Source organism: Crinia signifera, chromosome 11 (genome assembly GCF_055691185.1).
Source record: "Crinia signifera chromosome 11, ASM5569118v1, whole genome shotgun sequence".
Taxonomy (NCBI): domain Eukaryota; kingdom Metazoa; phylum Chordata; class Amphibia; order Anura; family Myobatrachidae; genus Crinia; species Crinia signifera.
In genome coordinates this window covers 85,942,975-85,957,897 of record NC_139227.1, presented here as the reverse complement: position 1 = coordinate 85,957,897, position 14,923 = coordinate 85,942,975, and the positions used below count along the sequence as shown (strand labels likewise).

Here is a 14,923-nt window from a genome sequence, read left to right as displayed (position 1 = left end):
TATATATATACACACACACCACATGAAAAGCCTGTGTTTGTCCCTCTGCCCCTTACTCTGGAGGAGACCTCACAGTCCTAGTGCTGCCTCTGATTAAAAACCCTCCTATGACTAAGCTGCTGCTGCTGTTCTCCATGGACCTGAGAAGCATGTAATGAGCTCCACCAATCAGAGCTCAGCACAAACTTCTCAGCCTCTGTCCTCTGGTGCAAAGTGTCATGGGACTTAGTCAACTCCCAGAAATGCACTGCACACTTGTGCAATCAGTGTGCCTTGGCTCCCGATGCTCAGCACCATAAATCATTGTCACATTGGCAGATAGGTGAAGCTGCAGCACTACCCCACCCATGCACAAAACATTTAGCTAAAAAAAAAAAAAAACATAACTTAAACATTTTATTTTTAAAAAATACATGACAACCACAGGGGGCCCCTAGCTAGAGGGGGGCCCAGGGGCACTGACCCCTTGCGCCTCCATTATAATCCGGCCCTGTGTTGCACATCATGCTGGGAACTGGAGTTACCCAACACCTGGAGCCACATAACTACCATACCACTAATGTCGGATAATTCATTGGATGTACTGTTATGTCAATTATTCAAGGGGTGAGGCATGGCCACACTCAAAAAAACCACCAAGGGGAGCCTTGTTCCTGGAGAAGGACAGGACACACCTCATGGTCGGCCTGCAGTGATATGTTGCAACTAATGTTGATGTTGGATACACATATGTGGTTGTTGTGATTGTTTATGTGTAGAAATGTGTAGGTCAACATTAGACACATTATTTACTTACGGCTACTTGAGCCATCCTGGTTGCCGCTGGTTGGCTGTGCAGTGGTTGGGGGGGTCAGGAGCAAGGGGGATGGTCCTGGAGTTTGGACCGAGGTAGTGGGTGTGAGTGGGGAGTGGAGAGGTTTGGGGGTGGGTGGTGGAGAGGTGTAGGGGGGTAGGAAATGGGGTGGGGAGGGGGGGGGGATGGGGGTTGTGGAGGGGGTGGGGGTTGTGGAGGTGGTGGGGGTTGTGGAGGGGGAAGGGGATGGGGAAATTGTGTGGGTCCAAACTGCACCCAGTGTCTCCAGTGTTGGGGAGGGGGTGTGGGTTGGGGAGGGGGTTGTGGAGGGGGTGGGGGTTGTGGAGGGGGTGGGGGTTGTGGAGGGGGAAGGGGATGGGGAAATTGTATGGGTCCAAACTGCACCCAGTGTCTCCTCTTCTTCCTCCTCCTCTTCTTCCTCCTCCTCTTCTTCCTCCTCCTCCTCTTCCTCCTCCTCTTTCTTCTCCTCCTCCTCCTCCTCTTCCTCCTCCTCTTCTTCCTCCTCCTCCTCTTCCTCCTCCTCTTTCTTCTCCTCCTCCTCCTCCTCTTCCTCCTCCTCTTCTTCCTCCTTCTCCTCTTCCTCCTCCTCTTCTTCCTCCTCCTCCTCTTCCTCCTCCAGGGCTGCCTGGTCCCGGGCTGCCTGGTCCCGGGCTGCCTGCTCCCGGGCTTCCATGCGTGCCCTTGCCCGTGCTGAAATGTTCATGTTGATGGCATAGAAATCGAAGATTGGGTTTCATAAAAAAGGGGGAAAGAAAAATTCACATTAGTCATGCTCATAACCTTCAAAATTATCATTGCTGTGATATTTCAGACATTTATCATGCAAACTATTTGATATCCTACACCCAAAAACTGATCAACTACTTAAACCCCCCCCTATACACCCCCTATACACCCATATACCCCCCATATACACCCATATACACCCCCATATACACCCATATACACCCATATACACCCCCATATACACCCATATACACCCCCATATACACCCATATACACCCATATACCCCCCATATACACCCATATACACCCCCATATACACCCATATACACCCCCATATACACCCATATACACCCCCATATACACCCATATACACCCATATACACCCATATACACCCATATACACCCATATACCCCCCATATACACCCATATACACCCCCATATACACCCATATACCCCCCATATACACCCATATACCCCCCATATACACCCATATACACCCCCATATACACCCCCATACTCAGGAACATATTTATAAAAAATACACAAAACATTGCTAAAAAACGGTGACATACTAGTAATCAAAACTTACATCGGGCAATATGGCGGCGAAGGCTGCTGAGGAACACTGGCTGCCGCCTGCGCAGGTCTGACCAGCGCCGCTCAACCTGCGCCAGGCTTCTGCGAACGCCGGTCGTCGAGAAGATCAGGCGGCGGGCAGCAGTATACGCTCGCCGCTTGTCCGCATTACTGACATATGGGCCCCTGGGCCCCAGGTGACGGTCCATAACTTCTACCAGGGCCAAAAGCTCTGAGGTGGAAAAGGGCCTAGCTCGAGGACAAGTCATAGTGGCAATGGCGCAGTTATTAATTGCAGGTACATATATCACTTTTGGTGCTTGCTGATTGGTCGAAAAAATTGTTTGTTTGGTATTAACTTTATTAATCCCTCTTACATTGACAAACTGGATGCGAATAGAAACTTACGCGGACCGTTCCGATATACACACACCACAACCAACAGCATGCATTCAATGAAGAGAAGTACTGTATTTACAGTGTGCGGAAAATAATACACGCAAGCCTCTACTTATAACTACGCTGCTTAAAGGGGGCACGATACACCGATATGCATGGAGAGGAGTACTGTATTTACAGTGTGCGGAAAATAATACACGCAACCCTCTAGTCATAACTACGCTGCTTAAAGGGCCACAATGCGACATGTTGCTGTATGACAATTTCCTACACATTACATATGTAAGGAAAGCATTGTAACGTGATGTTTTGAAATGTGACTCACAAGGCATACACGAACTCCAACAGATACTAGCTGACAACACTCATCATTGGAATGACAGGTGCACACATTTCACGATGTAGCCCACAATACTCCACAACCTGTGTATGTGCATATACAGGTGATTGATCAGGTGCGTTGAGACCTGCGTAATTTAAGCGGGAATTATCGGCGGGAAATATCGGCGTAAATTTGCATCTTCATTGCGGGAAAAAATATACGCCCCCTTGTTCATGGCGGGAGATTAACATATAAATATTCAGTCAGATGCAGCCCACAATTGCTGCAAACATGTCTGACTCAGACGATTCTGCAGCTGAGGACGCTCTGCAGAGAGCTACAGCACAATCCCTGCTTGATGCACTGAACAAGAGGGAACAGGAGCGGAGAAGGAGGGCCCAAGAGAGGAGTCGCCTGCAAGATCAAGCGGGCCCCTCAGTAACAGGCCCTGGTGAACCTCCACCAGCTCCACAAGGGCCAAGCAACCAGCCAGAACAAGAGGTTGCATCTCTCCAAACAGGTGTGACCCAGCAGGTGCATGGTGAGAGAACTGGGGCCACCAGAAAACGTGCTGCAACATCTAGGGTGATGACTGAGCAGGATACCACCACCAGAAAGAGAAACCCTGCATTTGTAGAGGCCGAAATGCGAATTCTAGTGCCCAGGGCACGCAAATGGATTGAATTGGCAACCAGGAAGCCGGGTGCCAGTGCAAGGAGAAACCTTTGGGACAAGATCACAGAGGAAGTGAACCAGGTGTCACCAGTGGTCAGAACTTGGGACGCGGTGAAGAAAAGGTTAGTGTGTTTGTCAGGGCAATTTATCAGCAGTCTCCAGCAGGAACTGAGGCCCTTATTCTAGTTCACTCTTTCTGGCCAAATATTTCTTAGATGGACAAAACCATGTGCACTGCAGGTGAGGCAGGTGTTACTTGTGCAGAGATAATCAGATTTGGGTGGGGTTTTACACCTGCCTCACCTGCAGTGCACATGGTTTTGTCCATCAAAGAAATATTTGGGCAGAAAGAGTGAACTAGAATAAGGGCCTCAGTTCCTGCTGGAGACTGCTGAAAAATTGCCCTGGTCTTTGTCCCCCTGATAATGTCATATGTGTGTACATATGTTACATGTATGTTTTGAGACTAATAGAAAGGTGTGTTTGTAGATAGTGCTACACTTCAATGTCACATGTGAACACAACCATGTCTAATAACCCACATTGATATATGAAACATGCACCATTGGTGTGATGTGAGGTTATGGGCACAGTTCTGCTCATGTGAAGTATGTGATGGGACAAGAGAAAGTGTGTTTTTGAAAGAGTTGTTGTAACATGTTCCATATGATGCTACTGAAACAAGAATGAGCAAACTGTGCACATGTAGCTGGTGAGAAACTACACATCCCAGTATGCCATTCCATAGTTAAATTACTCCATAATAACCACATTGTCAAGCTATGGTGGAATGTGTAGTTTCACACCAGGTGGAGGTGCCTAATTTGGCCATGGATGATGTCATTTCTGCATAGTGATGTATGTATGTGCATTTAGTGGCCTAATGAATGAGATGAGACACTGAAATGCCTCCTAATTGAGACATGAATGTGTGTGTGGGACACATATGGCAAAAAAACATAAGATCACCCACACTAGGAAATGTCACGTAGCTAGGGGTACCACATAGTCCCTTTAATTCCGGACACATATTAATTACACAGGTTCTGTGGCTGGCTGACTTCAAGACTCCACTTCACCTAATTTTAAACTGCCACAGAACCTGTGTAAGTAACATGTGTCCGGAATTAAAGGGACTAGGTGGTAACCCTACACGTAGCACAGTGGTGCACATATCTCATGGTGATATTTGTATTTTTAAACTTGTAGGTGGACTGACTTCAAAAGTGCACTGAAGAGGAAGATGACTGACCGGTACAACCACAGCATGTCCACCGGGAGAGGTCCTATGCCTGACCATTTGGAGTATACCCCCCTGGAGCTGGACTCCTGTGACGTGATCGATGTGGGGGAGATCAGGGGGATCTCCAATATGGACAGTGAGCTCCCGGCGGAGGTCTTTGATGCTGCTTTTGATGGTAAGTCACAGTAATGCATTGTATTTAGAAAGATATTTTTTATTGCGTATGTGATGGTGACATTGTTTTCAATTCTTATCCTAGCAGAAGCAGAAAGTCAGGATGTACCGGCAGCATCTTCCTCTGCAGAGCCACAGGTGGAGCAAGTGGTCCAGCCTCCACCAAGACGTCGCCCCCAGCCCCAGCCACAGGAGACATGGAATGAGAGCCTGTTGGTGACGCTGGACAGGATCGAGCAGCAAGGGGTGGATGCTGCGATCCGTCAGCAGCAGGTGGCGGATTTTCTGGCGGAGTGGAAGGCCACAAACCAGCTGCAGGTTGAGGCCTTGAACCGCATTAATGAAACTCTGGCGGCTGGCATGCTAAGCATTGGCTAACACCTCAGCCGCCAGAATGAACTTCTTGCGGAGCAGCTGTCCACCGCCAGGTCCCTAAGGGACAATCCCCCATCTGCTGCCCCACCCCAAGCTGCTCCCCAACCTTCCACCTCGGCTGACCCTCCTGTGTCGACTAGGGGAAGACGCCGAAAGCCAGCTGAGCCAAAGGCCCCTGTCCCCAAGGCCCCATCTAAAAGGGGCAAAAAAGGGCCCAAATGAGACCTGGTTCACTTCCTCTGTGGTTGGAGCCCAAAGGTTTAAATTGCACTGGACATCCGCTTCCTGAGTTGGCCATCGATCCATTTGCGTGCCATGGGCATGAAAGTTCGTATTTTGACCTCTACAAATGCAGGATATTTTTTTTTGGTGGTGTGTATCTTGCTTAGTATTCACCCTGGTTGTTGCAGTACGTATTCTGGTGTCCCCATTTCTTTCACCATTGCATTTGCAGGGTAACACATGTTTGGAGATATGCAACCTCTTGTTCTGGCTGTTTTATTATTTGTGTGTCTATTTTATTTGTTTATTTGATTTCTCACATTAAAGTGTCAAGCTGTGATGCTGAACAGCAAATAAATTTATTTTACAAATTAAATCAAAATTGTGGTATGTGTCATTTCTTGTGTGAAACAAATACTAGATTTATGTGTACTTACTGACCAGGGTATTTTTGAACATTTGTTGAAGTGTGGTCGAAGTTTCCCATGTGTAACCCTCTCCATGGCCATTCCCATGTTCCTATCCAACTTTTCCCTGCTAATTAGTTTGTGTCAGCACATGTGCAGAGCAACTTAATAGGTGAGAAAGCAGTTTGTGTGCAGGTGAGGTAGCTCCTACAGTAGTAGGTAAAAGCAGGTCCAGAACAATGCTTTCCTCATGAAGTGGGTGAGGCAGACAAACAAGGGTGAAAAGGTACATTTGTGTAGGAATGCATATGTGTCCTCCCTAAAAAAAGATGTGTGAATGGGCCAAACATGATAAATTAGCTTGTGAACAAACATGCATAACTGTTTAAATATATATGATTTGACAGTGTCATAAGCAGATGTAGGAATCCTTTGTTAGAGAGATGAGAGTGCAATAATGTGATTGGTGGCATCTTACATCCAGAGTGTAGTCAAATCCAAATCATAGCAGATGAGATAGTGGTACAGGTCATTATTTTGGGTACTATACAAAGATTGTGTGGAAAATAGTGGTCATGGGCTTCAAACATTGCTGAAACATCCTTTGTAGGTGTTAGATGTGGTTTATGTTATTGTATCCTAAATACAAAACCTATGTTAGTATTAGAGTGAACACGTTGACACATGTCGACTTGTGTAGATTGAGTGTGCTACTGCGTAAAGTCTATGAAAGCACGTAGTGAATGTGTCTAACTGTTTAGCAAATACCTACCTTAGCGTATAAAAAGATTCTTACCTTAAATTAAACAAACCTTTAAATGTGGAGAAGTATAGAAACATAAGCTTCCAATGTGTTTGCGTGCTGTATGTGTGGCTTGCAGGCAGTGAAATCATGGTTTGGACTTAATAGACTGCAGCATTGCTTATTACATTCAGGTGTATGTGTTTGAGTAGTAATCAGCGTTAATTAGCCAACTCAGGCGCACGCTGGCATGCGGTATCTGTAGGGGTGGTTTGAGCTGGCGGTTGGCGGCCGCCTGTTTGGTGTCCGAAATGAACGGTGCCTTAGTCGATCGTGCGGTAGTAGCACCGCTCATTTTTTGTGCACACCCCCGTGTACGCCCATATTTACGCCCATTTTCCCTCATTATTTCGGCCGCTCCCATCAACACGCCCCTATGCCGCCCCATTACCCGTACCCTCGCGTACAGGTTTTTTCGCACGTTGAGAGGCCCAGCCGTAAGCGTTGTGGAGTGTTCGCGCCGGCGCATTAGCGTATCTGCACATGCGCAGATCATGAAAAACCCCGGGACGTACGCGTACGGCCCGGCCGCTCAAACCAGAATAAGGCCCTTAGTGTGCCATTTTTACATACAATTTATAGTATGTAAAAGGACGCCCGTGATATGCACTGACGACTGCACATATGATCATTATCCCAATCCAATGCGGACGGGACCTCACATTTGATCGGATAAGATGTCAAGCACATGCGATTTTGGCAGATTTCACCTGATTTTTTGGCCCGATCCCTGGGAATCGGATGGAATCTGCCCAAATCACACCACTGTATAATGCTATATAGTAGACTAAATTCTTTTTGGTACTTGTGAGTTATCCGGGCGTCCGATTTTTTGATTGTATGCCTTAAGTTAAGGCATACAATCAGATGCGATGCGATATCGCATCGCATCGCATCGCATGCGACCATCGGATGCGATGACCCGATTTTTCTATAGGAATCAATGTTAAAATGATTCCTATGGAAAAAGGGGTCCTTTTCATACCCCTACTATCCAAGTGGGCATGGAGTTGGATATAAACCTGTGGCGAGCGTAGCGAGCCACCGAGCCCGAAGCGTGGCGAGCGAAGCGAGCCCCGCGAGGGGACGGTATTCCGTGTCCCCTCGCGGGGCTCGCTACGCTCGCCACGCTTCGGGCTCGGTGGCTCGCTACGCTCGCCACAGGTTTATATCCAACTCCATGCCCACTTGGATAGTAGGGGTATGAAAAGGACCCTTTTTCCCATTGAATTCCATGTTAAAATGGACTCAGTCCATTTTAACATTGATTCCTATGGAAAAATCGGGTCATCGCATCGCATCGCATCGCATCCGATGGTCGCATGCGATGCGATGCGATGTCCCGATCCGACCCGATTTCAAAATCGGACGCCCGGATAACTCACAAGTACCTTCTTTTTTCTTCCTGCAGCCTAATTATATGAATATATGCAGTGGTTGTCATCACAAAAACTTACCCAAAACCTAGTTAATCACTTCCAGCCCCCTGTAAACCACAGATAAATAATCTACAGAAGTAACAGATTATGGAAAAACATGTAAATGATTCTGAAAAAGTATATTAGCTACGTTGGCCGAAGGTTCCACTCTCTGTTGCATCTGTGGGGCTCATCTGATATCTGTGGCTTTCAGTTGGTGTATTTATTTTCCAGTCTGTTGCAAAATAAATGTTTGGGTGCCGGCCCCCCTAAGCTTGTCTAGCTGGACCTTTTCAGGGCATCACTACTTAACACATACAGTAGAATCACACTTTTTGTCTCTGTTTTTTATGTATGTATATTTTCATATATTTTTCTTTTGAAACACCCCCTTAATATTAATACTGTACTTGATTGCACAAAACCTAAACAGTAGACTCTGTAACACTTTACTACTTAATTTTATTTGTGATTCTCTGTTTTTTTTGGCTGGATTGATTTGGGAGTGCCCTGCATACCAGACATGAACCCAAACCTGTTCGACAGAGGTGACCTCAATGTTGTTAGGCAGGTTTATATTTTTGTCCAAATATATGCTAACAACCTCCTAGGTATCAAATTACACAAAGATTCTAGGCTGACTGTATCATAGGGGGTTTACTCCTTCTGGCAAATTCCTTCTTAGATGGACAAAACCATGAGCACTGCAGGTGGGGTAGATGTAAAATGTGCAGAGAGAATCAGGTTTGGGTGAGTTATTTTGTTTCTGTGCAGGGAAAATACTGACTGCTTTATTTTTACACTTTTACACTGCAAGTACAATTTTACACTGCAATATATGTTACATCTGCCCCCCTGCAGTGCACATGGTTTTGTCCATCTAAGAAGGAATTTGCCAGAAGGAGTGAACCAGAATAACCCCCATAAAGAGGAGGATTTGGAAAGGTAGATCATTAATGCAAAAGGAATACTTGAAGAAATGTCTCTCAAGAAATATCATAGTAAGCCTCTTTTAATGTGGCAAACATGGGGTCTTCTTGTTTATCTAAGCATGGTGTGAGAGAGTGGTGGCGTAACTAAAATAGTTGTGCCACTCTTTGTTGTCAGCCACATCCTGCTTATTTTGATAAGGTCATTTTTACGGAGACAGGTGCAAGTTCAACATACCTGGTGACAGCAGTTGTCAGAGAGGGGGGAATCTCTTGATCTCCTGATAGATAGAAGGTACTCATGAAGGTCCATAATGCTAAATTGTCATAGGGGGACATTTACTAAGATGGAACGGGTATGAATGCAGTCATTTGTACCCATTTGATCTTAATTATTGCCATGACCCGCTGATCGGTTAATTTACTGAGCGCTGATTTCGGCTGATTTTATGTATGGCAAACGCTTGAATAAGGAGTACACCATCAATAGGATTTGGCAGTATATAGCCAGTATATAGCCATAGAGTTCTATCTGACCAGCTATCATTAGTACTGCCGAATTCATCACTGAATTTATCTTAAATTATAAATGGAAAATATACCACATTTTACATACGTATTTTGCTGAAGTAACCACCGATCAGTCAGATGCTTTTATGTGTAAAAGTTAGAAATAAGAAATTAATAATAAAAAAAGCTGCATGGGGTCCCCCCCCCCAATGAGCTTTCAGTCGTTGCTGGTTGCAGAAATACAAGGGATCAAAAAACTGGGGTCCCCTGTTTACAAAAAGCAACTCCTCCCTAAGAATGCGGGAAATCCCAGTGATGTCAGTCATTGGGACTTCCCTCAGCCTATGAGGAGTGAGCTCCAGGATAGCACCTTGCCTCATAGGCTGTGCACTTCTCCATAGACGCACATGTTAAAAATGTAACTGGCAATTCAGGCTGACCGCAAAATCAATTGGGGTCACCTTTGTGGTCTTGAACATAGTCCTGGGAGTAAAGAAGTTCTTACACAAACCATGACTCCCAACATTTATTTTTTCAAGATCGAGATGCTCGCACGGTGTAGCACAAAAATGAGGCGTTGTATAGGACACAGGAGCGTGGCCTATCAGGGATGCTGCATGTGCAGGCAACGCCTCCATTTCCTTCACTACAGAGGCATGGCCAGCACTGTGTATGCTGCTGGCCATGTCCCCAGCCCTTCTGCCTCACTGAATAGATGCTTTATGCATGCGAATGGCGTCTATTCCCCTCTCTGCAGCGCCGAGCAGGGCGAACGCCCAACTGACCCCCAGTGCAGGACACTGACGGCCCTGGGCAGGACCATCCCCCCAAAAATGGGAAGGCCCGAGAAAAGTTGGGAGGTAGGCACAAAGGCTCTTTTTATAACCGACACTGAAATTAATTAACTAAGAAAACAGGTTATTTGGAAAAGGCAGAAATGCACAATTAATGAAACATTTTATTTTACTGTAACAATGGAGAGAAGGTCAGGGGAAATGCTAAAACAAAGGGGTCCAGGGTCCCAAGATCAGAATTTTTGAGGAAAGCCTATACAGTATGTTTTGGGGGTATCTGCCTCTCAGCAGAACTATACATTAAAAGATCATAAGTAATTATAAAATACCCCACAGCAGGTGTATACCCTACCAGGATGTGTATACCCTACCAGCATGTGTATACCCCACAGCATGTGTATACCCTACCAGCATATGTATACCCCACAGCATGTGTATACCCTACCAGCATGTGTATACCCCACAGCATGTGTATACCCCACAGCATGTGTATACCCTACAAGCATGTGTATACCCTACCAGCATGTGTATACCCTATAGCATGTGTATACCCTACCAGCATGTGTATACCCTATAGCATGTGTTTACCCTACCAGCATGTGTATACCCTACAGCATGTGTATACCCTACCAGCATGTGTATACCTTATAGCATGTGTAAACCCTACCAGCATGTGTATACCCCACAGCATGTGTATACCCTACAGCATGTGTATACCCCACATCATGTATATACCCTACCAGCATGTGTATACCCCACAGCATGTATATACCCTACCAGCATGTGTATACCCTACAGCATGTGTATACCCTACAGCATGTGTATACCCCACAGCATGTGTATACCCTACCAGCATGTGTATACCCTACCAGCATGTGTATACCCTACCAGCATGTGTATACCCTACAACATGTGTATACCCTACCAGCATGTGTATACCCCACAGCATGTATATACCCTACCAGCATGTATATACCCCACAGCATGTGTATACCCCACAGCATGTGTATACCCTACCAGCATGTGTATACCCTACAGCATGTATATACCCCACAGCATGAACAAAAAGAAAATATCTCAATCGTAAGAATATGGGCGCTTACTTACTTAAGCGCCCATATTCTTACGATTGAGATATTTTCTTTTTGTTCATGATCACATTATAGGGATACTAGGTGGTACCCTCATCTCAATTTGAATACAGGCTGCTTCATTTGCGCAGACAGTCAATACCCACACTTTTATCTGATACCCCACAGCATGTGTATACCCCACAGCATGTGTATACCCCACAGCATGTGTATACCCTACCAGCATATGTATACCCCACAGCATGTGTATACCCTACCAGCATGTGTATACCCCACAGCATGTGTATACCCCACAGCATGTGTATACCCTACAAGCATGTGTATACCCTACCAGCATGTGTATACCCTATAGCATGTGTATACCCTACCAGCATGTGTATACCCTATAGCATGTGTTTACCCTACCAGCATGTGTATACCCTACAGCATGTGTATACCCTACCAGCATGTGTATACCTTATAGCATGTGTAAACCCTACCAGCATGTGTATACCCCACAGCATGTGTATACCCTACAGCATGTGTATACCCCACAGCATGTATATACCCTACCAGCATGTGTATACCCCACAGCATGTATATACCCTACCAGCATGTGTATACCCTACAGCATGTGTATACCCTACAGCATGTGTATACCCCACAGCATGTGTATACCCTACCAGCATGTGTATACCCTACCAGCATGTGTATACCCTACCAGCATGTGTATACCCTACAACATGTGTATACCCTACCAGCATGTGTATACCCCACAGCATGTATATACCCTACCAGCATGTATATACCCCACAGCATGTGTATACCCCACAGCATGTGTATACCCTACCAGCATGTGTATACCCTACAGCATGTATATACCCCACAGCATGAACAAAAAGAAAATATCTCAATCGTAAGAATATGGGCGCTTACTTACTTAAGCGCCCATATTCTTACGATTGAGATATTTTCTTTTTGTTCATGATCACATTATAGGGATACTAGGTGGTACCCTCATCTCAATTTGAATACAGGCTGCTTCATTTGCGCAGACAGTCAATACCCACACTTTTATCTGATACCCCACAGCATGTGTATACCCCACAGCATGTGTATACCCCACAGCATGTGTATACCCTACCAGCATATGTATACCCCACAGCATGTGTATACCCTACCAGCATGTGTATACCCCACAGCATGTGTATACCCCACAGCATGTGTATACCCTACAAGCATGTGTATACCCTACCAGCATGTGTATACCCTATAGCATGTGTATACCCTACCAGCATGTGTATACCCTATAGCATGTGTTTACCCTACCAGCATGTGTATACCCTACAGCATGTGTATACCCTACCAGCATGTGTATACCTTATAGCATGTGTAAACCCTACCAGCATGTGTATACCCCACAGCATGTGTATACCCTACAGCATGTGTATACCCCACAGCATGTATATACCCTACCAGCATGTGTATACCCCACAGCATGTATATACCCTACCAGCATGTGTATACCCTACAGCATGTGTATACCCTACAGCATGTGTATACCCCACAGCATGTGTATACCCTACCAGCATGTGTATACCCTACCAGCATGTGTATACCCTACCAGCATGTGTATACCCTACAACATGTGTATACCCTACCAGCATGTGTATACCCCACAGCATGTATATACCCTACCAGCATGTATATACCCCACAGCATGTGTATACCCCACAGCATGTGTATACCCTACCAGCATGTGTATACCCTACAGCATGTATATACCCCACAGCATGAACAAAAAGAAAATATCTCAATCGTAAGAATATGGGCGCTTACTTACTTAAGCGCCCATATTCTTACGATTGAGATATTTTCTTTTTGTTCATGATCACATTATAGGGATACTAGGTGGTACCCTCATCTCAATTTGAATACAGGCTGCTTCATTTGCGCAGACAGTCAATACCCACACTTTTATCTGATACCCCACAGCATGTGTATACCCCACAGCATGTGTATACCCTACCAGCATGTATATACCCCACAGCATGTGTATACCCCACAGCATGTGTATACCCTACCAGCATGTGTAGTGGAGTTTACAGCACATTTTTTATTGTCCTTTTTTCCACTTTATCTCTGTAGCCTGGCTCCATAATACCTTCACCTCCTGGAAGCTGCAATGAATGTACATGCACATCTACATATAATAACGTAACTATGCAGAATGTAGTTGCATGTTATCCAATTACCTGCAATGCAACATGTGCCCAGGTGAGTGGAATTCTTAAGTTATTCTTAAGTTATAAATGTTTGAATACAAGTTAAAGTACAGCCAATAACAATGTAATGTAATAGGCATGGCTCCATGTACTTCAGTAATACTCCAGCAAGTAAGCGCACCATGGTCCCAATAACCATGTTTTCCACTCTTCATGCTATGAAGCCTTGCTCCGCAGATCCCGGCAATTGTTTAGCAATAACGCAAGCACAGAGGGGTCAGTTGTAAAGTGATTAACGCAATAACGCAAGCACAGAGGGGTCAGCTGTAAAGTGATTAACGCAATAACGCAAGCACAGAGGGGTCAGGTGTTCGTCATTTCAGGGAAGTATTGGGGGGTGGCTATAAAAATCCAAATGTGATGGGACCATTTTTTGATCACGCCAAAGTGAGCCCTTGGCAGCCACACCATCTGAGACAGCATAGACTCTATGAATTTTGATTGCCTACCAATGTCTGTCAGAGGTTTCCCCTCTTGTATGTAAGTGGCTGATGTGATGCGCCTGAAGTTTGTGGCTGATGTGATGCGGGCATTTCTATGTACAGTACCAATCATAAACATATTTTCTCAATTATACAATAAGCAAAATTGTGCCTGCAAATTCATAAAGTATGTATGTTTGCATCTCTGTATCAGCCCCCCCCCCCCCTGGCTCCTCTCCAGCATGTTTCCCCAGCGTGTGCACAGGCATAACGGAGAAGCTGAAGCAGGATAGGATAAGAGAGACCAGCAGACACTGCTGCTTCCTTTGGCTCTGACGCATCCCAGGCCGCCCTAGTATGCCCATCCACCTGCCCATCCTGTACAAAGTAGCCAATAGCCGGCTCTGTGTACAGTCAATTGAATCAGTGTGGGGGGATTTGTCATCTCTGCCATGGCCGCACCCGCACTGTAGCTGACTCGCCTCCAGTGCTCAGTCAGTGGGCAGCGGCAGGCAGCAGCATGTCAGTGCGTCGAGCAGGTGCCGGCACCCACACAGACCCCGCTGCGGCTTGCTCCCCCAAGCGGCTGCTGGGGCTGCCTTACAGTAGTTACGCCACTGCCTGAGTGTAGTGTTCTGACAGCATTGAATAATAATGTCTAAAATTATTTTGCATGTTTTTGGTACTTTATATAACAAGTTAATAACCAGAGAAAAGAAGCAAATATGTATTTTACATTACTTTATTGAATGCCATGTT

At 45.6% G+C, this 14,923-nt stretch overlaps 1 protein-coding gene across 1 annotated transcript in view; it reads left to right on the top strand.

Moving 5' to 3' along the window:
- The window catches only part of LOC146046280 (hemocytin-like), a 137,924-nt gene that overhangs the window by 76,736 nt on the left and 46,265 nt on the right, over positions 1 to 14,923 (top strand). Inside the window, exon 13 of the mRNA XM_083165532.1 lies at positions 13,606 to 13,734. Coding sequence (XP_083021658.1) covers positions 13,606 to 13,734 — 129 coding nt within the window. The remainder of the gene's footprint in view (positions 1 to 13,605; positions 13,735 to 14,923) is intronic.